General features: G+C 44.6%; 1 protein-coding gene across 1 annotated transcript in view; it reads right to left on the reverse strand.

The window, feature by feature from the left end:
• The window catches only part of diaph2 (diaphanous-related formin 2), a 388,150-nt gene that overhangs the window by 339,047 nt on the left and 26,267 nt on the right, over positions 1-22,836 (reverse strand). The window contains exon 5 of the mRNA XM_080840181.1: positions 20,909-20,929. Within this exon, the coding sequence (XP_080696307.1) occupies positions 20,909-20,929 (21 nt within the window). The remainder of the gene's footprint in view (positions 1-20,908; positions 20,930-22,836) is intronic.

A 22,836-nucleotide genomic window follows, 5' to 3' on the forward strand; every position in this document is an offset into this window, starting at 1 on the left:
TTGCCCGAAGCGCCACACGGCTAGGAGACATCAATGCAGATTTGAGTTAGGAGTGTGGTGGCCTTATTAATGCCTGATGAAAATGACAGAGGGACAGGCTTTAAATAAACGTGGGGTTAACAGGAGGGCAACTCAAAGAAGACAAATCTTAACTCGTTTTCCCTGGAAATGACAATGTCCCATTAAAACCTTCTGGCTTGGCTTCGTCAGGCTGTGGTGACAGCAGGAGGCAACACATTCCCAGCGATTCATTCATTTTTTTCTAGGAATACTACGTCTGTGATCAAGTCTTTAGATTCCCCATTCACAGTGAGCCGTGAACACCTGACACTGACACCGCTCATTCATTACCACCAATTTCGAAAAAAAAAAAAAAAGATAAATGATTGCAATGTCACCAATTACTGACTTAATGGTTTTGTCTTTGTTTGTTATTTTTTGTTTCAGGAGTGGATGAGAGGGTGGAGGGGGCTGTGTCAAGCCATCATTCACCCCTCCACCTGCCACTCAGCATGGAGCCCTAAACATGCTGCCTTGCCTTGGAAAAGAGCGGCGTCTCATCAGCCAAAGATATTTCTCTCGGTCTCTCTCTCCCCCATCGGCATGTTAGTAATAGTGAAATCTGCCGTCTACCCAAACAACGGCAGCTCCTGCTAACCTCAGTCTCCACATGAACTCTTGCTCTCCTCTACAGGCACAGGCACAATGGAAGAGCCCAACAACTTTTACATGCAAATAAAATGGAACTACACGACCTCATTCCATATCTGAGATCACCTAAAATGATAATAATAATAACATGAAAATACTGACAAGAAACTAAAGGATGATGCATGGCTGTCTTTGTAATGCTCAGAGAATGCATTATTATAGACATCTAACAGTGAGACTACACTTGATGAATACATAAGAAAATGTGTGTTGAAATGGAGGGTTGTTTTGAGAGTGTGAGAGAATGTAGAGAATGTACATGCATCATGTGTATGCGTGTGTGAGTGTAGAAATATATATACACATGTGTGTGTGTGAGTGTGTGTATGTGTCATCAAGGACAAATTAAGGCAGAACTGTAATGCTGCAGTTGAAGGGCTAAATTAATTACTGAACACACACACACACACACACACACACACACACACACACATACATAAAGACAGACACACACTCCATTCTGCAGAACAAAGAACATTTTTATATCAAGACCTGAATCTGAGGCTCCTCAGCCCCCAGGTATATACAAATCAACAAATACACACATGCATGAAGCTTGCTCCCTCAAAGCGCACTACAACAACCTCATGTAATAGGCAGAGACAAAAGAGGTCTGAAGGAAGGTTCAAACAGGTCTAAAGGAAGTCTGCGCATGCCCAGAGTCAATCTACACAAGAGTCCCCTCAAGCAGAGTGCTCAGAAAACCCTTTATATTTTGTTTCCTTCCTTCCAGCTCATGCCTCTTGTAAGGCCTTTGGGTCTGCTGTCGCTGCATAAGACGTCAACCTAATGCAGTAGCGACATCTGGGGTTAGTTTCACATGTATGTGTGCGTGTAGGAATGCACCCGTGTGAGGGATGACAGAGGATCACATTAAAACCCTGGCGAGAAGAGCGGAGAGGAGGGGGTTAGTGCTCCAGCTCATGGCACGGGGAGTAAAGCTGGGGTGTAAGAGCTTTCAAGACGAAATGGACTAGGGCTTTGCCTTAATACAGCACTTTCTATTAGCAGGCCAAACTGGCTGACAGGGCTGCGATGGACTGAAAGGAGAACAGGATGCCATGTCGTTTGGTCTTTGGCCCGTTTGATAATGATTTCAGAGGGGGGGAAACATATGCGGCACATATGGAGTGGAGTCTGTCTGCACAACTTCCAGTTTTAGCTCAGATTACAGGTTTTCAGGTGTTACTTTTTCCTGCACCAGACTTTTTCAAAGTTTCACTGAGACTTCTATTTGGCCTTTTTAAAAACTGGTGCAATGTTGAGAGTCGCAGGGATCCGAAGAAGAAAAAATAATAACTTGTCAAAAATACATCTGCCATTTCTCACTTATCGTACACTAATAGGCACTGTTGTGACGGAGGTAGGAGATGTTTTTGAGAACACAAAATGACACGCATCTCAAGATATCTGTAAATGTGTGACACCGTTCTAAAATAACCGCCTCTTGCTTTCTTGAAACGGCACAGTCTGAGATGCCGGCAAAATGGAGGTCTGTGGCAGACAAATTAATAAAGAAGTCATGGCGTCTAATTTAACACCAGTCAAGCCGTGGCCAAAAGCCAAGCGTGAGGCGCACTGGAGCTGACAGTAGCCTGAGGACCTAATTATGGGAGGTAAAAGAATGATTAAGTTGAGTGGTCCTTAATGACTTGGGTTGCATTCGGCGTGAGGGGGGCCTGTAGGCAGGAGCAGGCTGAGTGCAGATTCCAGAAAGGGGAGAGCAGACTGTGGGCTGGGAAGGGTCAGATTACCACATCTTCATAGAGACATGGTCACACAGAGACAGACAGACAGACAGAGAGACAGACACACACACACACACACACACACACACACACACACACACACACAGACACACATAGAGAGAGACAGACACACACACACACACACACACACACACACACACACACACACACACACACATCCACACAGACATGGTAACACACACACACACACACACACATATATATATATATATATATATATATATATATATATATACACAAAGACATGGTCACAGAGACAGACAAACACACACACACACACACACACACACACACACACACACGGTCACACAGAGACAGGGCAAGTGTGTATGTGTACGTGAACGTGTGCGTACAGACACAGACACAAAGTGGCACAGACACAAAGTCTCTCACTAAACACTCTCACTCCCACACACACTCACGCATGTGCACACACACACATACTAAACAACACTCACAAACAGTTTGTGTCTGGCTTTTTTTTTTTCAAATTCACATCTACAAAAGGCAACGAACACAAGCCAGGAGAAACCCAAAACAACCGACGCATTTGCAGCAGCTGCAGCACACAGACATGACTGAAATCCGGAACTCAAAAACAAGAAAAACTAAAACCCTGAAAGCAGTTCAATCTGGCCAGATTAAATATCTGGTTTTGCATTTAAATAATACTTTTTCTTGAAGGGACTGAATATTAAACAGCACCTCTCCTCCAGGGCTACTTTAAAAAGCAGTCTTTTATGTTGTTCGAAACTCCACACCTTCCCAGACTGCAGAGGTCTGACTCTCACCATTATCCTTCTTGGATGGAAAATTATCATCATTACTGCGCTGGTCAATAACAAGACAAGGACAAAGCGATATAACAGAGAGGCAAGAAAGGCTGGCGGTACTGAAAGGCTTCCTGACCGCGGCAGTGAATATGCATTCACAGGCCTTTGTGTGGGTAGAAAATGAGAGGAGGAGGGTGGGGGGGGGGGGGGGGGTTGTTGTTTAAGCCGGTGAACTAATATGGCTGGAGGTCATGTGCACCAGTCTGACAGGGGAGCTGTTCTGCCTGCTCTCTCTTTCTTTTCATTTTTTTTTATGGCGACTTTCCACAACGGGAGTGGAGTTGGGGGAGCTGTCCGCTCACAGGGGTGCTGAAAGCAAAGTGTACATATTCAACATCTGTCACTCGCACGCTGACACACACACAATGAAAATCCTTTCCAGTCAGTCAGTCCGCTCACCTGGTGGCACTGTGTCAGCCCCGGCCTGGAACTGGAGGCAGGTGACATGCCTAAGCCCCGAGACCAGTGACAACATAGAGCGCCTCGCGAGCAAGCGCCTGGCATTTCCCTGGGAATAATTCATCCAGCGTGTGTTTGCTGGGCACAGCTTTGTGCTCTCTTTGCTCCCCTCGGGCACTCTGGAGGGCCTGGACAGGGGGCTGGCGGTTGGGAGTGGGCTGTGGCTGCGGGGGGCTGTTGGATTTACCACACCTGGATGGAGCAGGTGATCACATCCGTTACGCTTCCTGCAGGATGTCTGGGACTCCAGGCGCCACCCCTGCGGTTGGCCACAGACAGCCCCACGGCTCAGCACTGATGGCTGCTCCCGGAGAGAGAGCGGGGGGCCAGAGCCAGGGAGGGATCCGCACACACACACACACACACACACACGACACACAGACACACACACACACACAGACACCTGTCAGCTCCACTCTTGCCTATCAGCCCCGGCTGCAGCCTTGAGCAGCTAATTACCTGTGATTGGGGCCTCCGAGGCTGAGTGCAGGGCCCCAGGCCCCACACAGGTACAGGTGCAGCTGCGTGGGCCGGTGCAGCCCCTGCTCCACTCACACCTGGATGCTTTGCCTGCCCTCAGGGGCGCAAGCAAACGAGAACCCACAGTACGCAAAACGAAAAGCAAACGAGCTGTGCTGCCACCTGCATCAGGCCCTCCAAAGCAACTGCAACCTCTTGCACTGCTACTAATATGAATCTGCTCCATACACCTGTAAAGAGTCAGGGATGAAGCACGACAGGCAAAAGAGAGGGGGGGGGGGGACTGATTTTCCTTTTTTTTTAAACAAGAGCAGACAGCCTGCATTCTATATGCAACATAAAGAAGGGGGAAGTGCAACACATTCACCCATTTACCACACCATTAACACAGAGAGGCTTGGCACGTATACGCCTTCCTGTATCCTATGCGAACAGTTGTTTTTTTTATAAATATATATATGGACTAAAACTGCTGCATTTCAGTTTCTTCCCAGAGCAAACACAGTAGTGTTGGTTCATTTTCATTAATGGAATTCAGGAAGCAAGGAGAAAAACAGATTATTATTTTCCTCCAGCCTGTGCCTCCTTTTCTCCTGCTCTGTAATGGCTTACGAGTCTCCTGTGCCGGGAGAAAGGGGGGAGGAAGAAGAAAAAATAAAAAAGAACTTGTGCGTTCTTTCAAGTGAAAATGAAGCAGGCTATTCCACAGTGTATCAATCAGTGTGGCGGAGTTTTGAAGATGCATGAAACGAGGCAGGAGGCGATCAGCAGTTTTTCAAACTGAGCGGGTCAGCAGAAAAAAAAACTCTTTCCTCAATGACTCGCTTTCGTTCCATCTCTCTCTCTCTCTTTCCCCCTTTCCCTCTCCTGCTCCTCTTTGCTCCCTTCTGTCCTTTCACCACCACGCGAGGGCTTCTGACAGTCCTCAACCATCTGTTTGTTATTTAGATCCATTTCTATTTTCAAATCAAGATATACATTATCATACTGTCACTGAGGGGCCAACACACATGAATAAGATGAAGAGATGCTGGTAATTACCCAGTTTTTATCCACTTTAATTATACTTCAGTGATTTTGCTTTCTATGTGTTTTTCCCTGTTCATGGAGTGCTTTCTTTTTTTCACATGTAAATACAAACAACAACAACAACAACAGAACCGAAAAATGAAGTGAAATGAAACTACCATGGGAAGTGGCACCATAAACCAACAAAATGTTGTTCACAGCATTTTTGCTACCAAAATTGTCTTTCTGTACTGTAGTGAAACTGATGCAGTAAATAAGGAAACACTCTCGCCCAAAAAAACAATCTCCACTCTTAAGCTCCTATCAGCCATCACCTATTAAAATAATACCCCTTGGCACAGATTGCACTGTTTCCACAGATCTCAAAAAAGTGCTCAAAATTCTCTCAGAACAAGACACAAACTCAATTCTTTTGGGGAGAAACTCATTTTTATGTTAAGTAAAGGGGAAGGCGGCAGAGAGGAAAACAAAGTCATGGTTTTGAGAGAGGGTTGGAGGCAAACATTTTAGCTTGGCGGGAAGTTCTTGAGACCTATATGGCACTAGAGCACGATAATGGCCTGATCTGAATTCACCCGGGCTGTTTGCGCACCTTAATTATTATTTTGCCAAGGGGGAATGAAACACCCCTACCATCCTTTCTGAACTCACCACGACCTCTCGTTTGTGACGTTTGTGTCCCATTACAATACCGAGGGAAGGAGAAGGCGGCAGATGAGGATGGGGGGTGGTTGGGGAGGGGAGGGGTATAGGTTGGGGGGGCAGGAATTGGAATGATTAAAATATTACATTTGAAAAGAGTAATGCTAACCATGCAGACAAAATGGCTCTCTCGCCAAAGTGAGGGCATCATCTTCAATCAGTTTGTAATTTATTGACTCCCATTTACACAGCCGTGATGTGAGTGATCAACTCCGCCATCCGTAAAATGCAATAACCCGGGGAATTGTTTTGTGAACAAAAGCAAATAACAATGCCCACACATCATTATGCACCCTTGATATCCCATTATAATTGCCTCAAATGGAGAAAACACACTGATGCCAAATCCACTAGGTTCAGGCGGTGGTAGAGCATGTCAAAAACATCCGCAGACTAAAGAGTCTTCCACAACCCTCAATCTATTTGAGGGAAAATGACTATCCTCCAATGGCTGCCAAACCAAATAGATACTCACTTCCCCCTTCGTCTACTTTGTTTAAATCTTGCAGTTTAACATTGCTATGGAGACACAGATCATAGAGGAGAAAGGGAAAAGGAAAAAAAACAAACAGACTGCAGTTAGGAACTCATTTCAAGACAAACACTTAATTTCAAGTGATTTCAGTGTGAACAAACCCCAAACCGCTGGATAGGTCTTTGAACATAGTCGTTTTGCCAGGCTGTTCGTTGTTTAAGCCAAGACAACAGACAAAAAGGACCAAGACCTTAAATTCTCCCGGCCTGCCCAGAAAAGTCCTCTTCCTTGTCAGTCAAGCTGAAAATTATTTTGTATTTTTATTTTATGATGGGTGGGGTTGAGAGACTCTTTCCTTTATTTCCTGTTGTTTGCAAATGATTTATCCCTCAGAAACCACAGCACAACAAGCCCTCATCCATAGAGGAGAAGAAAACTGCTCTAATTGCCACTTCCCATACACCAGGCTTAAGATAGAGAAATGTTAATAACAGACTGATGAAAAATTCATTAGCACAGAATAAAACTATTTATCCAAAATACCAGGCGCGGAACATCATAATTAAAATGATGCCACTTGGCTTTCATTAAGAGTTGGGGCATTTATTTTGGCGTCTGGGTATGGGGAGAGCCCAAAAATAAATAAATACTTGGGAGAATAAAATTAAGATTGATAGGACATGTCATCTAATTAATCGCAGAGGGGGCCTGTTGTTTCCTCAAACTCAGGGTGAGAGGCACTGGAGATCGTGTTATTGCTGGCGACAGATATAGAAGTGGTGGCAAGCACTCACACACACACACACACACACACACACACACACACGGGGCTCAAACACACACACACACTGTGTCTGTGCCACTAGCGGATAGGAGAGCTGCATTGCTATGCAGTCAGCAGCACACTACGGCAGAGCACCGGAATCCCCCCTGCAGGGATTATATCCAGCGAGCGGGAGACAGGGAAGAGGCAGAGAAAGGGTGAAAATAAGGCAGTTCACCATTCCTTCATCGCTCGCTTTCTTTCACTCTCCCACTCGGCCTCTTCCCCCACTCCTCTTTCAATGCCTCTCTCTCTCTCTCCTGCTACACCCCCATACCCCCCGCCCCCCTCTTTCACTCTCTTCACTGCTCTCTTTCTCTCCTTTTTCTCCACTGCTCTGTCTCTCTCTCTCTCTCTCTCTCTCTCTCTCTCTCATCCCACAGTGAATAGAGGCAGGACGCCTCGTTGATTTCACTGCATGCCGTCAGAAGCTCCACAAAATCCGTCTGAGGTCTGGGGGCCTGGGGGATAGGGGTTGTTGAAGAAAAAAATAGATAGAAAAATGGAGAGAAAAAAACAGTGACACTCGTTTTCTCTTTCAGTAGTAGAGAATAGGCATTCGTACATTCATACATTCACACACACACACACACACACACACACACACATACACAAACACTCATTCTAACACGGCACTGTATGCAAAACTACACACCATAGCCAGGGGCAAAGGCCAGAGGCATAGCCATGGCTCATTAGGTCTGAGTCCACCGCTTCCTATGCTATTCTCCCTAGAATCCCGCTCTCACCAACACATACCAAAACACATACAGTATCATGACCTAAAACGAAGACAAAAAAAGGAATGGTTTTGAAACTGAAATAAAATAATTTAGCCATAGAAAATGAGGAACTAAAGCTAAAGAAACAAATAACGACGAATAGAAATGTAATAAGAACAGACAAAGAATAATTGTCGTTTCCATTTAGTTAAGTTGAATCCATTCAAGGGTGTCAACTGGCAACTTTAAGATGGCGATATAGCATATCAGGATGCTTATTAATGGAGTCAGGCCTTATCATTAAGTGAATAAGTCTGTCATGGCAGAGAGGAAACGTGTGAGTAGGCCGAGTTTCATTCTCTTACCACCAAATCAAAATCATCAGACTCTCTTCCATACATGCAAACACTCAATCAAATGATATCTACAATATTTCTCAGTCTTAAAGGCCATTTTGACTTCTAAAATATGGATGAAACCTCATAAGAAGGCATTTGTGAGTGCAGGATGTCAGATCACACATTCTCACGGATGTCTCAGGAAGAAAGGAATGTGGCCTGCATTCCAAAGGCATTCCAATGCTACAATAAAAAGGACAGCTACGTCCTCCCTTACATAAGAAAAGAAAAGGAAAGCTACGTCCTCCCTTACATATGGAATGAAAAGGACAGCTACGTCCTCCCTTACATATGAAAAGAAAAGGACAACTACGTCCTCCCTTACATATGGAATGAAAAGGACCGCTACGTACTCCCTTCCATATGAAATGAAAAGGACAGCTACGTACTCCCCTACATATGAAATGAAAATGACAGCTACCTCCTCCCCTACATATGAAATGTGAGCCCAGCTGCACAATAGGCGGCAGAGAACTCAGGACACAAAACCTTTCTGAATAGTGGGCCAAGGCTCATATTGACAACATGCCACTTCCTCTGGCATGAATGAGGGGAACCAGGTCATTTCCAAGTTCCAGGGCTTCCTGGACTGGAATGTCACGCGGTGCCTATGAAGGTCCGAGGGACGGGAAGCCACAAAGACAGGTGGAGGATCTGGTCTTTCACCTGATTTGCTCTCTACACAGCCAAATGACATTTGTGTTGTGAGTAACACGGAAGAGAGGGGGGCCGTTACATAAGCCAATGATCTTTTTCTAAGCCCATTAGGGTGATCAATTCCATTTCTGGCAATGCAACATCTGGAACAAAGAACCCTAATGGCCAACAGCTGCCGGGTAAAATGGGGGGTAATTACAGAGACGCCAGCGCTCCAGTCTCCGCCATCACTGAAATGGCCAGCGTGACAGCAAGGAAGCCACCCCCAAAACCCCTAAAAACACCACACTGCATATTTAATATCTTCATTTCAATTAATTACCCTGGCAATTTGGCGAATCGTCCTTAATGGCCCCAACTTGACTTAAAGAAATCAGTGGGAGACTTTTTTCTTTTCTTTCTTTCATTCTTTCTTTCTGTCTGCTCCCTGTTCTCTAGATGAGACCCTATTAGAGCAAAAATGACACTGGAAAATGGACGAGAGAATCCAGCGCTTTGAAGTGGCCACCTTTGGCTTCAGTCTGACTAGATAAGGTGTGGATCAATCTTGATGAAAGATGAAAGTTATCTGGATGACCGTGCTGAATAACTGAGCACGGTAACAGGTGTGGAGTGAGGGTTTGGTAGGAACCCATTATGTGGATGAACCAGCATTTGCTTTAACCAGGTCAAAAGCTGCTGAATGGTGCATCCAACGGTGCGGTTCATTACAGACCGCTAGACAACCTGTGGCCTTCATAAAATGCATGAAATAAAAAAAAAAGAGGTGAGTGGGGGGAGATAAAGAGAGTAGAGAGGCCAGCACAACAGCATACACACTGTTTTTTCATTTTGCATTAAATATGTTTTTTCAAATTGTGAGACTTCTGAGACTTCTGAGCAAACAAGAAAGGCATTTCTGCAAGAAAATGCGAAGACAGCAGCAGCAGAGGATTGCTAACCCCTGCCCAGCAAATGACCGATTATACAACCCCTAACGCTGAATAATATAATTACATAATATGGAACACGTGTAGTGAGTGCAGCAGGCAGTTGTCTTTATGATTGATAAAACAGTTTTCAAAAGGGCTAAACTGATTCTATCATCTGTCCATTTATTAAGTTCAAGGCCTAAAGTGTTAAAGGACTGTGTTACAAAATTCTACCCATCCTCCATGCTTTAAGTATAAAGAATGTCAATGAACCTTAGATTCCTTCTAAATCCTCAAAGTCAATGTCACAGACTTATCCAATTATAGATTGAGCAACTAAAGAAACCAACGTATTTGAGAATGTAGGCTGTAAATAAGCCACATAGTTGGTAGTTTCTTAATTTATTTTTTAAATATGGCCGATGAGTATCCATTAAGTTGGTTGAAATGTTTTGTGCCATGTACAGTAAGTTATAAACGTTAACATTAGTGCCCTATGTTGCGTGTGGCTAAGTTGTTACCAGTTAGCTGCTGGCTCTGGCTAGTTGGCTAATATGGCTAGTTACCGTGTCACTTCCGGGAAAACATCACCTAATATAGACTAAATCCTTATGACTTTGTATTGGTCAGCAGAAAGCTTCTCCAATTACTTGTCCCATTGCTTTGCAATGCTGTGTGATTGAACAATGATACTAATGATAAAAAAAATAATCATTAGATAATGTCATAACAGAAAACCTGGACAGATAAACACTTTGTAATTCATTATATCCAAAAAGACTTTGATGATCACTAATTAATATAATTAACCCAAACAAAAAACAACTAGGTATAATGCCAGCCATGGACAGAAGCCCAACTGTTATGTCCATGACCCTTTAATTACATTTAATGAAAGAACCAGCGTGAGGGAGGCAGGGGACAGAAGAAAGAGAAAAACAAAATGTAATCTCTCATTATTTGTGTCTCACATATTATTTATTTTTTATGTTGAGCATGAGGAGTTTATTTTTCTCTCTTGAAGCCACCGATGAATTGCATCTCTGACATTTGTCTCAGTGTTATTGTCTTTTAAAAGAGAACTGCCTTCTGTTCTACCTCTTTTTTAAAGAATGTGTGGGAGATAGTCGAAGGCAAACCAAAAATACCCAAATCACATCTTATATTTTTCCCGATCGAAGGTCTAAGGTATTTTCAAGAATTTTAGTAAAAACGAAAACAAAAGCAACAACGATTTGCATGTTCTGTCTAAATTTTAAAATAGCTTCTTTATTTTCTGTGATTTTAGGTAAATGTGGTTATTTATGTAATTCTTTTATCAGGACATAATCTCCCGGAAGATTCTTCACAGATAACCAAAATTTGAACTCCCTATGAATGAACTTGTTTCAGCATGGCACAGTATTTTTATATCATACATAATGTTGGTTGTGATTTCCATAGCATTGCATATTCCTGGAGTATGTGCATATTTAAACACAGGGAATAAGCAGGGGAAAGATATGAGGTTCTTCTGCTGTTGACACGGCAACCACACCATTCCACAGAGACTGTGACAAAGGGTGTGAAAAAGAAGCCAAAGAAGCTACCGTAATTAGCTTAAAAAAAATTATAGAATTCATTACAGTGTCACCGAGTACTCAGGCAAAAACAAAAAATAAACATACACCAGAGGATTCGGCTGATCTCAAAGAAATATCCCTCAGCTCCACCAAAGACAAGAGCCCTAAGTTATTAATACTACAAAACCACACAGTGTAGCTGACGTTCGTTTTTGACAGAGTTCTGGTAATGATGCTTGTGTAAACGTGAACCTGACACCGAGATAGAGAAGTATGGAGACTTATCAAGACTTCAGACTACAGGACTGTGTTTAAAACACAGCACTACCTGTGTCTCTGTCTGTGACCTACTTAGCTTCTGGAGTGGTGACCAGAAAGGCTGTCGAAAACCATGTGCGTGAAGGTTAATCAAAGCCACTTGGAGGGAGTGAGTGACTTCCTTCTGCTCACTAAGTGGAGCACAGGAGTTCTTTAAATGGGAGACAGTGTGTTTTAGATCACTCTTCTTCCTACATGGAGGCCGATGTGTTTGTGAGTGAGAGGTTTGGGTTCAGGTTCACAAACACAGAGAGGACAGGCAACAGGGTCAAGGTGTTTCTGTGGAGCAGAGAGTGTCATTATTCCTCACATAAGTGTCTTTGCTGACATGGTCATTACTTCGGTTATGTGTCTTTTGTGTGTATTAAAGTCACAGCTAACCTACAACCTACTCTGTTGTAACCCCCAACCGCATGTTCAGGACCGTTATGAGCAGTGGATGAGTCATGTACCACTATGGACGGGTTTATTGTGTCACAGTGATCAGTTAGCTGCATGTTATGCCGTTTTATTGCACAGCTACCTCCAAAACATCTCAAGAATTTAGGAAACAGCAATGTATGTGTTTTACATAAGTTTAGACCTAACATTTGAAATGGACTATTAGTGGTGAAATATGACTTCACTAGCTCATGACTTAATGTACTTAGTGTGCTACAACTCCACTGTAAACAAACTGAATGCCTTTGACAGGAGTCTAATGTAGAGCTCACCAGCCGGTTCCTATGAAGTGCCACGCCTCCACTCACCTCAACTGGCCAATTAAAACAAAGTATTTCGTAATGCTGTGTAATAGTGAAAATAAGGCATCAAACTCTCTCACATCAACCTCTGCAGTCACCCGGCACTGCTGTCGGCCACAGCAGACGGAGAACGAATTGTTTACCCCTTTTCTTTTCTTTTGCTGTGTTGTTTTCCAGGAACTGATTTTGCAAACAAACATTTGGCAGAGCCACCTGAAGAAAACAGCAATGCCATATGGCTGCACTTTAAAAATTGATGCGGTGAGTTTGAGCGGAGTGCCTGAACCGGAGCAGGATGGCACAGCAGCATGTGTGTGGTCTGGGGGGGGGGGGGGCGTCTCTGCTCCTCGCCACCATCTGATGAGGGACACCTCCACTGAGAGAGGGGCAAGGCAGGACAGAGAGAAAGACAGAGACAGAGAGAGAGACAGAGAGTGTTAGTGTGTGAGTGAGTGAGTGAGTGAGTGAGTGAGTGTGTGAGTGTGTGAGTGTGTGAGTGTGTGAGAGTGTTTGTGTGGGTAAGAGAGAAAAAAGGGATACAGAGAGAGAAAGAGAGACGGAATAAGACCAGGAGTGGAGGTAAAAAAAAAAATAAAGAAACATATTGAAACATTTCACAATTTCTTTTTCTAAAGTTCCATCATAGCCTTCCTGGTGTTATGACACAGCCGTTGCTTAGATGCTCTGGGTAAGGGTTGGGGACGAGTAAACAGCCCGTGGATAAGCAGGCGAGGCCACACATGCCTCTTCACCGAGCCACTTCACAGAACAGCTAAAAAGGAACGAAAATAGGGAAAGACGACATAGTGAACAAAAGGAGGCGGTCTCGTCGCCCTGTCCCAACGCTTTGTCCTCTCCGGGAGACGGTGCAGTGGCCAGGGATAGCATGTGTGAAAGGCCTCTGCTTTCCTCTTGAATCAGTCTCTGGGTGTGAGGGTCGTCTGTATGATGCGGCGATGTTCTTCCCCTCTCTTCAGACATTTTACAAATGGCATTAGAGCGAGGCGCAGCGGTGTGCAGGGCCTGAGAGGAGCCCATTAGGTCAATTCCATAGCAACAATGAGCCACCCCGCCTCTAACTCACCCCCACACTTCTGCATCCCCTTCAATATTCCAACCAGGAAATGCTCACAGAGATTCCAAAGGCATTTACTGCCATCTAGAGGCCATTTTAGTTTCTGGTTACAAACAGAAGAGACTGGAGAGAGGCGCATAGCAACAGTGTTGCTTTTTGTAACTGCTGCTCAACATCTTCCATCTGTATATTACAGAACAGCATGTGTCTGTATACAGTTTTGGGAGTGTGATGATCTGCAAAAGGCTATTTTTGTACAAACCTACAGTTACAAGTACCAGGTATGGAGTACACCTTTCAGAAGGGAAGCACACCAGTGCTATTGAAACCTCCATGCTCCCAATACTATTTTATTATTACTTTTTATCTTTCTGTGTCTTCCCTCCTCCAGAGGTTCATCCCCACACTTTACACAAGCTTCAGATCCCTGGGCTTGCCCCCTTTGTAGGCTCCCAGCTGAGAGGGATTTGATGAGGGGATAATGATCGCCGGCTGCAGAGTATCGCCGAGATGGCGACAGTAAAAACGGCCAGCGAGGGACTGTCTGCCACACCTTTTTAGAGCTCTGATTTGCTGACTGGCCTCAAAGGATACAACTCTGTGTGTATGTGTGTGTGTGTGTGTGTGTGTGTGTGTGTGTGTGTGTGGTTAGAATACGTGTTGTGAGGTAGCTACAGGGCTTCACCAGTGAAATAAAAAGGCACAAAGGCACATTGTCCTTGATGGCCAAAGTGGAACAACCTTTCAAGCTGTAACAGGCACTATGGATGTGCTCATGCATGCTGAAGACATGTTTATGTGAGGAAGACCAGGTTGTGTAAAACAAGCCACCATAGCAGGATGGAACGCCTATAGAATAGCAAGACACACACACACACACACACACACACACACGCACACACACAAAAAGCAAAAGAAATACCACTGATCGACAGAATCAAATATCAATCCTGAGAGACCCGAACTACTGCAGTTTTTCAGTCTGTCCTCCCTGAGAAATGTGAAGTGCTTTATTAATCGTTATCAGCCTTCTGCACATAAATATTTCCCTGCTATCAAGTAAGATCACCTCCAAAGGCCTCCCCCTGCACAGGGTGACGCCAAAAGGGCTCATGGGGCTCTGGACTGGGGTAGGATTTAAGTGTTATGAGACGTCTTCATCTTTATCTACCTTCTTAGTTTAAACAGTGTTTTTTTTAAAGGTTTTTTTCCACATTATATAAACAAATGTTTTCTACTTTTAAGTTTGTGTAAGAATAATTTTAAAATAATTAGAAGTAAAATAGTAATACATATTTAATCTTTAAAACAGTATTAGATCTGTGTATTGCCTGTTGTTCCTCAACAAATTCATTATGATTCCCTTTTTGTAGTTTTGTTATTTCAACAACAAAATATGATTAATTATACTATACTAAAAGCCATGAGATATCGATATCTGCCCCAAAAAAAATGCATATTGGTCTACCTCTAATATTTACTAGGCCTTTCTGACAGTCAGGCAGTTCCTTCTTGATCAAATCCTTGACTTTGTCTCCAGTGTCCTTCTGCAAGCGTTGGCATTTGCACTAGATTACATCAATCCACAAGGTCACTAAGGAAAAGGAGGAGATGGAAAATTGTGGCACCGCGGTTTAATACCGACGTGTCAGAAAGATGCAGGACACATCCGGCCATAAAGTTTACAGCACCTGATGCTACCGTCAGTGTCACACCGTGGAGATGAGAGGACAGGCCGACTTTCATGAGAGATCTCAGAATGAATCACACACACACACACACACACACGTGCATATACAAGTGCACCCACACACACACACACACACACACATGTAAACACACACACAAGCGCACCGAAATAAGCAGCCACACTGTCATCAGTATCAAAGCAGCACATGCACTCTGGGCTCTCTTTCATCTGGTTTTCAATACAGTGTAATAAGAGGCCGTTCCTCTGGGCTGGCACAATGAGCACTGATTGTTTGTTTCACTTAGTGGGGAATAGTTTTCAGCATAATGCACTCACTCCCTCTCAAACAGAGGGGAAAGAAGAAAGAGAGAGAGAGAGAGAGAAAGAAAGAAAGAGAGATGTATAGAGAGAGAGAAAGAGAGAGAAGGAGAGAGAGAAAGAAAGAAAGCGAGATATACTGTATAGAGAGAGAGAGAAGGAGAGAGAGAGAGAAGGTTCTTTTTTCGGTTGGCAGGGTGGCAGAGCTCCTACCACTTGTGCCAGTCTAACACTGGTCATCACAGCCCAAAGTCAGATCCTGGGCAGAGTTGTTGTTCCTTGAAATAGCATTCAGTGAACTGCAATTAACAAAACAAAACAAACAAGCAAAAGCGCACACACACTGTGCGTGTTTGCATGTTTGTTTGCATGAGTGGGTGGCATATTTTATACCCTTATCAAATCCAGTCATCCTGTCAGAGGCATCAGTACAGAGCACTGTTCAGGGATGTGGTAGTCAAAGGTATAAATCGGTTGGGGTTCGCTGAGGCAGACTGAGGTTCATTTGAAATCCTGTTTAATTCAAAACCTGGGCACTATATTTAAATCCTAGTGCTCTGCCACGAACGATATGTCACCACCGAATTCAGACAGACCCAATGTAATATAAATAATCCTTCATAAAAGGTCTGGGAATTGTATTAAGGATGAATCAATCACGCCTCACTTGACATTTCTGAATTAGTACTTGACTGCAAAGCATTAAAATTGTATGCAAAGAGGTGTCTGCCCACCAGGTTTTTTAATAAAGAATTTGAAAAGGTAGGACATGTATCCAAATGGATATTATTTTACTGTCAATCTGTGTCTCAGCCTATGGCGACTGGAATATTATGACGGAGGATGAACAGCAAACACAAACAATGCACCACATAATAAATCTCAATCCTTCCTAATTAAATCAGCAATTGTGGAGGAGGAGGAGGACTTTAGGCAAAACTTTTTTTTAAACACACACACACACAAAACCTCTCCATGGGATGTATTCCACATTGTCATGCATCCAACCCTAAGATATAAGATACGTGCAGAGAAAGAGCCTTTGAGGGGTGACAAGAGATGGTTGCGCAACACGCAGAAGAAGTAACTTAAGAAGTTCTCTTCAGGTTAAGGGCCAATAAGAATAATATAATGATGATGAAGAAGATCTAGTAGAAGTAGAAATTAGTGGGCTCTTTCTCCGTGTACAGGAAGTAATGTAATACTGAATCAGAAACTACTTCTCTGTGTTTCTCCTCCACCATGGAGAGGCAGCACTTTGAAAAGCCTCCAAAAAGGGCATTTCCTTGATCCTAATTAAAAGAGGAATATATGGCTCAAAGCAGCCGAGGCACAGGGGGGCAAGGTAAAGGCACAGTCTATTGATTCAGTTTTTTATTGCTGGTCTTTCAGTCGTCCAAGGACATGTGCCGAATCAAATCTAGCCGGCGCTGCGCACACCTCGCCACCCTTAATAGCCTGGGCTGAAACAAAGACAGCCCTGCTCACACCGTCTTTATGGAGCTCTGAATGAGAAGAGGAGGCAGACGGACTGCATTTCATTTAGATTATTCCTTGCTTATTTAGCTTTCTTTCTTCTCTGTGAGCGTGCGTGCGTGCGTGTATGTGTGTGTGTGCGTGTTTGTGTGTGTGTCCACTATGGACCCTTTCCAGAGAAGAGGGGGCTACTGTTGAAAGAGAGAGAGAGAGAGAGAGAGAGGAGGTAGAGAGGGAGGGAGAGAGACAGAGAGCGAGAGAGAGCACACTGCATAGGTCTACACTCTCCAACACTTGAGGTAGCGATGAGAAGAGGGGCGGGGGATGCAGCGGAGCAGGGGCACGAGCAGGGGCACAAGAGCGGGTCAATGAGAGACGAGCGGAGTGGAACCTGTGCTAAGCCATGGCCAAGGTTGCTCTGTTTGTCTAGGAGGAGTGCGTCCGTACCACAAGGTTCGAAAAGAAATGGGAAAGAAAAGAGGCATTTGGGGGAGGAAGCCTGAACCACCACTGAATGAAAAATAGTTCATTATAAATAGTACATTTTGCCATCTTAAAACCAAACCTTCCAGTTTCTAGAATTCTAAATGCATAAGGCGTTGCACTAAACTGTTAAAAATGACAGGAAATGAAACGATGTATTTCAGTAATTCAAGAACTGTGTGCCATTCCATTTTTAACAATGCACATCAATAAAGAGGAGTTTCAAAGCAACTGTCAGCTCCGTAAATAAAGTGCATCTCCAGCTTTAATACAGTCTACATAACAACCTTTCCAAAAAGTAGCAACCTGAAACACGGTTCATATTGGAACTCATATGATTAGATCCTGTCTACTGATGATGGTTTCAGTTGTGAGCCTGCAGCAGGTTTTGTCGGTGCATTATAGTCACAACCATCCTGTCCACTCCACAGCTCTGTTAGCCTCGGCAGTCTCATCATCTCTTCAGAATATTTCTAAACGCGAAGGACAACAGGAAGGACATGTCATTCTGTAAAACACATTTTAGATCACCATAACAAACAAAATAGTAAAAAGCATGGCTGCCATTGTACAAGAGAGAGAGAGAGAGGGAGAGAGAGGGAGAGAGAGAAAGAGAAAGAAAGAAAAGGTGTGAGTTTTTGTCCCTGGGTGGGGAAAAAAAAACTTCCATCAAAAAAATAATAAACTACAAGCTCTCTCCATTATTTTTCCACAGACAAAACGCTCGATTCTCTGAACCCTGTGCCATTACAAATCCAGCAGACAGCGCTCCCCCAGGTCCAAGGTGTTTCTCACTCTCCCCTACTGGCACCCCCCCACCCCCCCCCCCTCTGTCAACTCTGAACAAATACGAGAGGAAAAGGTGTGTTTCCACGGAAACAGGCAGTCCAGTCTCAGCACGGGCAGACCAGACCAGACCCGCGGATATTGATCTCCTCCCATGGTCGGACTGGCCTTCAGGAGGTCAAGTTTTGTCTCGAAAACTCCCCCCTGAACTCCTCCAATGCCCCCCCCCCCCACTACCGCCAGTAGCCTTGCTGAGGGCTGCACAGTGCTGTGCTTAGACCAGGTCTGGGCCCAGTAGAATGTGGTGTCTTTAGTTGGAGAGTGTCTCTGCAGACGGCCAGAGGGGCTTATCGATAGAGGGGCCTAGGCAACCTGCATCCATCATCCTTACTCGGGAGGCTGAAACTCGCCGAGACACGGATCGATGGCGCTGGCCACAGGACTCCTTAGGGTCCCTTTGTTTTGGTTTGTTTGTGTTTTTGTTTGTTATTTGTTGTTTTTTGTGTGTCTAACACAGATCCCTCATGTGCATGTACTGGAGGTCATGAAGGCCTTCACTGTTGTCATGAGCTTCATCTCACTCATTACATCATCATCATCATCATCATCATCATCACCACCACCACCAACACCACCACCAACACCACCACCACCACCACCAACAACAACACCACCACCAACAACACCACCACCACCGATATCATCAAATCTGCATTACTCTGCTGGCCATCTGTATTCCCTTTTTTGCGCCAGCCCACATGACTGCACACTCCCCTGCTCCATGTTACCTGAGGGAGACTGCCAGAGTGATTTCATGCCCCAGTCAGAGGAACGAGGGTAGCAGGCTCTCCTGCCATGCACCCATCCCTCCACCACCACCACCACCACCACCACCAGCACCACGAGCTCCAGCTCCGCCACCTTACTGATGAACCTCTGGGAGGGCTCCTCTTGTGAGGGAGCTGACAGCATGAAAATGGCAATCTGCCCAGTGAGCAGGACTCCACTTAAGCACCCCAACTAACTGGGGCTGAAGACAGTCAAGGCGACGAGGTAGGTGTGTGTGTGCGCGCGCGTGTGTGTGTGTGTGTGTGTGTGTGTGTGTGTGTGTGTGTGTGTGTGTGTGTGTGTGTATGTGTGTGTATGTGTGTGTGAGGCTGATGAACTGACAGCACCCTCCCGCTGCTGCAACTGTCTGGCAGTGCTGGTGTCCCTGGCCTCCGAACACCAAGCTAACATCAGTGGGATTTCACCCTGGGCAGCCCCTTGTGTGTTGAGGAAGCAGCCTGGAAGGGCTGAGTTGTACACTTGCACACATCAGCCTCACATCCAAAAGCACCATTCTCTTCTCCCGCTGTGCCTCCTTACAATAAATGAAGTACAACTTCACATCTTCTAACTGCAAATCACCATCACCCTACTGTGACATAATCATGACATTGGACTATGGAATGAGACAAACGTTCTGAAAAGGAACGCCAGTCTCGAGTCTAACAGCCCCTCTGCCCGTCCCCCTTCAGGCTACACAGTGCCCACAGTGCCACCAAGTCTCCTGCCCGACACGCCATTGCACGCCACTGAACGTGGCCCTCGCTGCTTGCAGACGGCCGTCATGAGGCTCTAGAGTTACCACATTACAGTTCCCAGCGCAATGAAGAAGCATCGACCTCTGATGACTGTGTGCATTTGTACAGATTATTACTCGGACAGGGAGAGCGGGGAAGAAAATGACAACAACAACAACATAAGTAAATACTAACATTTCTCCCAAAAAACGGAAGTGACATTCCACTATTTGCTTGTTTATTTCCCCCTTCGTTATTCCTTTTTTTCCCTCTTCAGTTTACAAATTGTGTTATTACATCTCTGACTGCTAGATTAAACCAGCCTTGTATTTATGGGATGGGGAGAGGGGGGAAAAAATGTGCTCAATATCTTTTGGGGCTGTTCAATCAGCGTTCTATGCATATCTGTGTCTGTGTGTGGGGGGAAATCTAATTAAGTAATACCATCTCAATGTGCTGTCTGAAGAAAAGAATGAAAACAATGGTAACCATCTCCAATGCAGAGCGTTAAAATAAACAGATTAGATCGCAGATTATGATTATTTTCCTAAACACCCATCGCTCATCCCCGGGTGATACAATATTTAAATGCTAATATGTGTTAGTCTGCGATCCATTTCAAAGAAAAACTGCTTAAATGAGCAAAAACGGGGTTCCAGTTCATTTTCAGGCGGCATAATTTAGAAATCTTTCATTTGAAAGCGTGGTCATTTGCATGCTGGGTACTGTGAAGACAATTTATAGCTCTTTCCAAATCACAGCCTATTAAATATATTAATGCCTTGGAAAAAAAATTCAAACCATAAAAATGACCTCCTCAGTGGATTTCTGGATCTTTTCAAAGGGGACCAGCAGAGAAGAATGCAGAAGAAGGATGGCAGAGGAAAACATAAAAAAAAGCTGAATAAATTATTCCTACTTACCGGCACTTTGCTTCCAGTTATCTGCATGCATCGGTCAGCGGAGGGAAGTTAATGTGCAAAAAGACACAAACAGCACAATCATTAGTAGGCCAGAATTCTTCCGCTATCACAACTTTAGAGGTATTAGTGCAAACACAACACACAATAATGTACACATTGAACATCATCACCCCACCCCCCACCCCCACCCCCACCCACCTACTATAACCCACTTGTTTCTTCACTCAGTATTGTGCTGCCTGACCCATCTAATAAGCTGATTCTCACAAAACACACACAGTTAGCAGCACGGAGAGAGAGGAGAGACAGGACAACAGAAGATAATGTCTGCCATTTTGTCAGCTGTTATCAAAGCAATGAGTTCTAACCAAACTGAATTTTTAGCCTGAACTTTTTCTCTTTTTTTTCTGCCAGGGGGCTCCAGCACTACTCCCTTGTCTCGATAGCTGTCAGGGGAAGCAATCTGACACTCCCACGAGGCCACTGGTCATGACAATATTTTTTCCAGTATTGTTACACAGGAGTGAAAGAAGGGCATCATCATGAAGGTCAAAAGCAGAGGGAGAGTCAGACACCTTCAAATCTTCACAATAGAAGGTTGGGTGATAACACCGCAGGCTTGGTGGCAGTCTTAATGGTTAAATACAAGGACACAAAGCTGCCAGGGGTCTGTTCAAATTTGAGAGGAAACCATCTAAGTCGCTGATATATAGAGAGAGAATGCAAGAATCTCATCTGAATCTAATCTTATTTGACCAAGGTTGATGGGATTTGGGCCGAATTAATCCTCGATAACTGCTTTTTTCTGCTGTGAAACATGCTGCAAACTGCCCCCGGGGATTTAACCAAAAACTAAATCAATCACCTGTCAGGGCCAGTTTCCCGCAGGTGTCAGATTTAAACTCCCTGACTCCAAAGTCCACGCAGTCAGCAAGATTTTCGCTTCTTAACCTTGTTATCCATCAATACTACACCAATTGTTTGAAACTGGACACATGTTTTCAGAGAGGAGGAGTCAGTATAGAAAGATGGAATCAGAGAGAGAGGGAGAGAGAGAGAGAGAGAGAGAGAGAGAGAGAGAGAAAGAGGGTGAGAGAGAGTGAGAGAGGTTGGGAGAGAGAGGGAGGGTGAGAGAGAGAGGGAGAGGTTGGGAGAGAGAGAGAGGGAGGGTAAGAGAGAGTGAGAGAGGTTGGGAGAGAGAGAGAGGGAGGGTGAGAGAGAGTGAGAGAGGTTGGGAGAGAGAGAGGGAGGGTGGGTGGGAGAGAGAGGGAAAGAGGGAGCAAACATGCAGAGCCTTCCCTCCAGTGCCAGTGGAGGCTACGTGATGTCATTCGGGTGGATGTATGCTTATCTGCAGCTGGGTACACCTGAGGCTTACTCTGTTCTCTGAGGCAAACACACTGCACACTGATCACTACACATTATAGAGTCCCAGCACACTCGCACTGTCTTCTCTCCCTCCCAGAGCCGTTCTTCTTTATCCCGCCGCGTTCAACGCGCTGACTCTCTCCCCCACCTTACGAGTTTATGGCCGCAATAAAGTCAGTTTTAACTGAGTTGCCAGTTGATCATGCGCACGTTGCTTTAAAGGATAAATTTACATTTTCCCCTGTCTGGCAAATGTAGCATGTCGCTCGCTAATGCGGTTTTACAATTTGGGGTTTTGACCTGAGGCAGGGTGTCACAGGGAGACGCTTGCTTACTAAAATTGCCATTTCAGTTATCGCTGCTGTTGATTTAGCGTTGTGTGGCAGGCTTGCATCTGATTAGTGTTCAGGGCTTGCAGCTTGATCAAAAGAGCAGACATTATCTTGAAAACAGAGCACACAAAACTCGAGCAGGAGCCAGGAGGGGAATTGCTGATGCTAACATCAATTTACACACACTCCTCTAAGTAACACCTAATTCTCTCAATATGCCTGCATTTT

This window comes from Sprattus sprattus (assembly GCF_963457725.1).
Source record: "Sprattus sprattus genome assembly, chromosome: 6".
Lineage (NCBI taxonomy): Eukaryota > Metazoa > Chordata > Actinopteri > Clupeiformes > Clupeidae > Sprattus > Sprattus sprattus.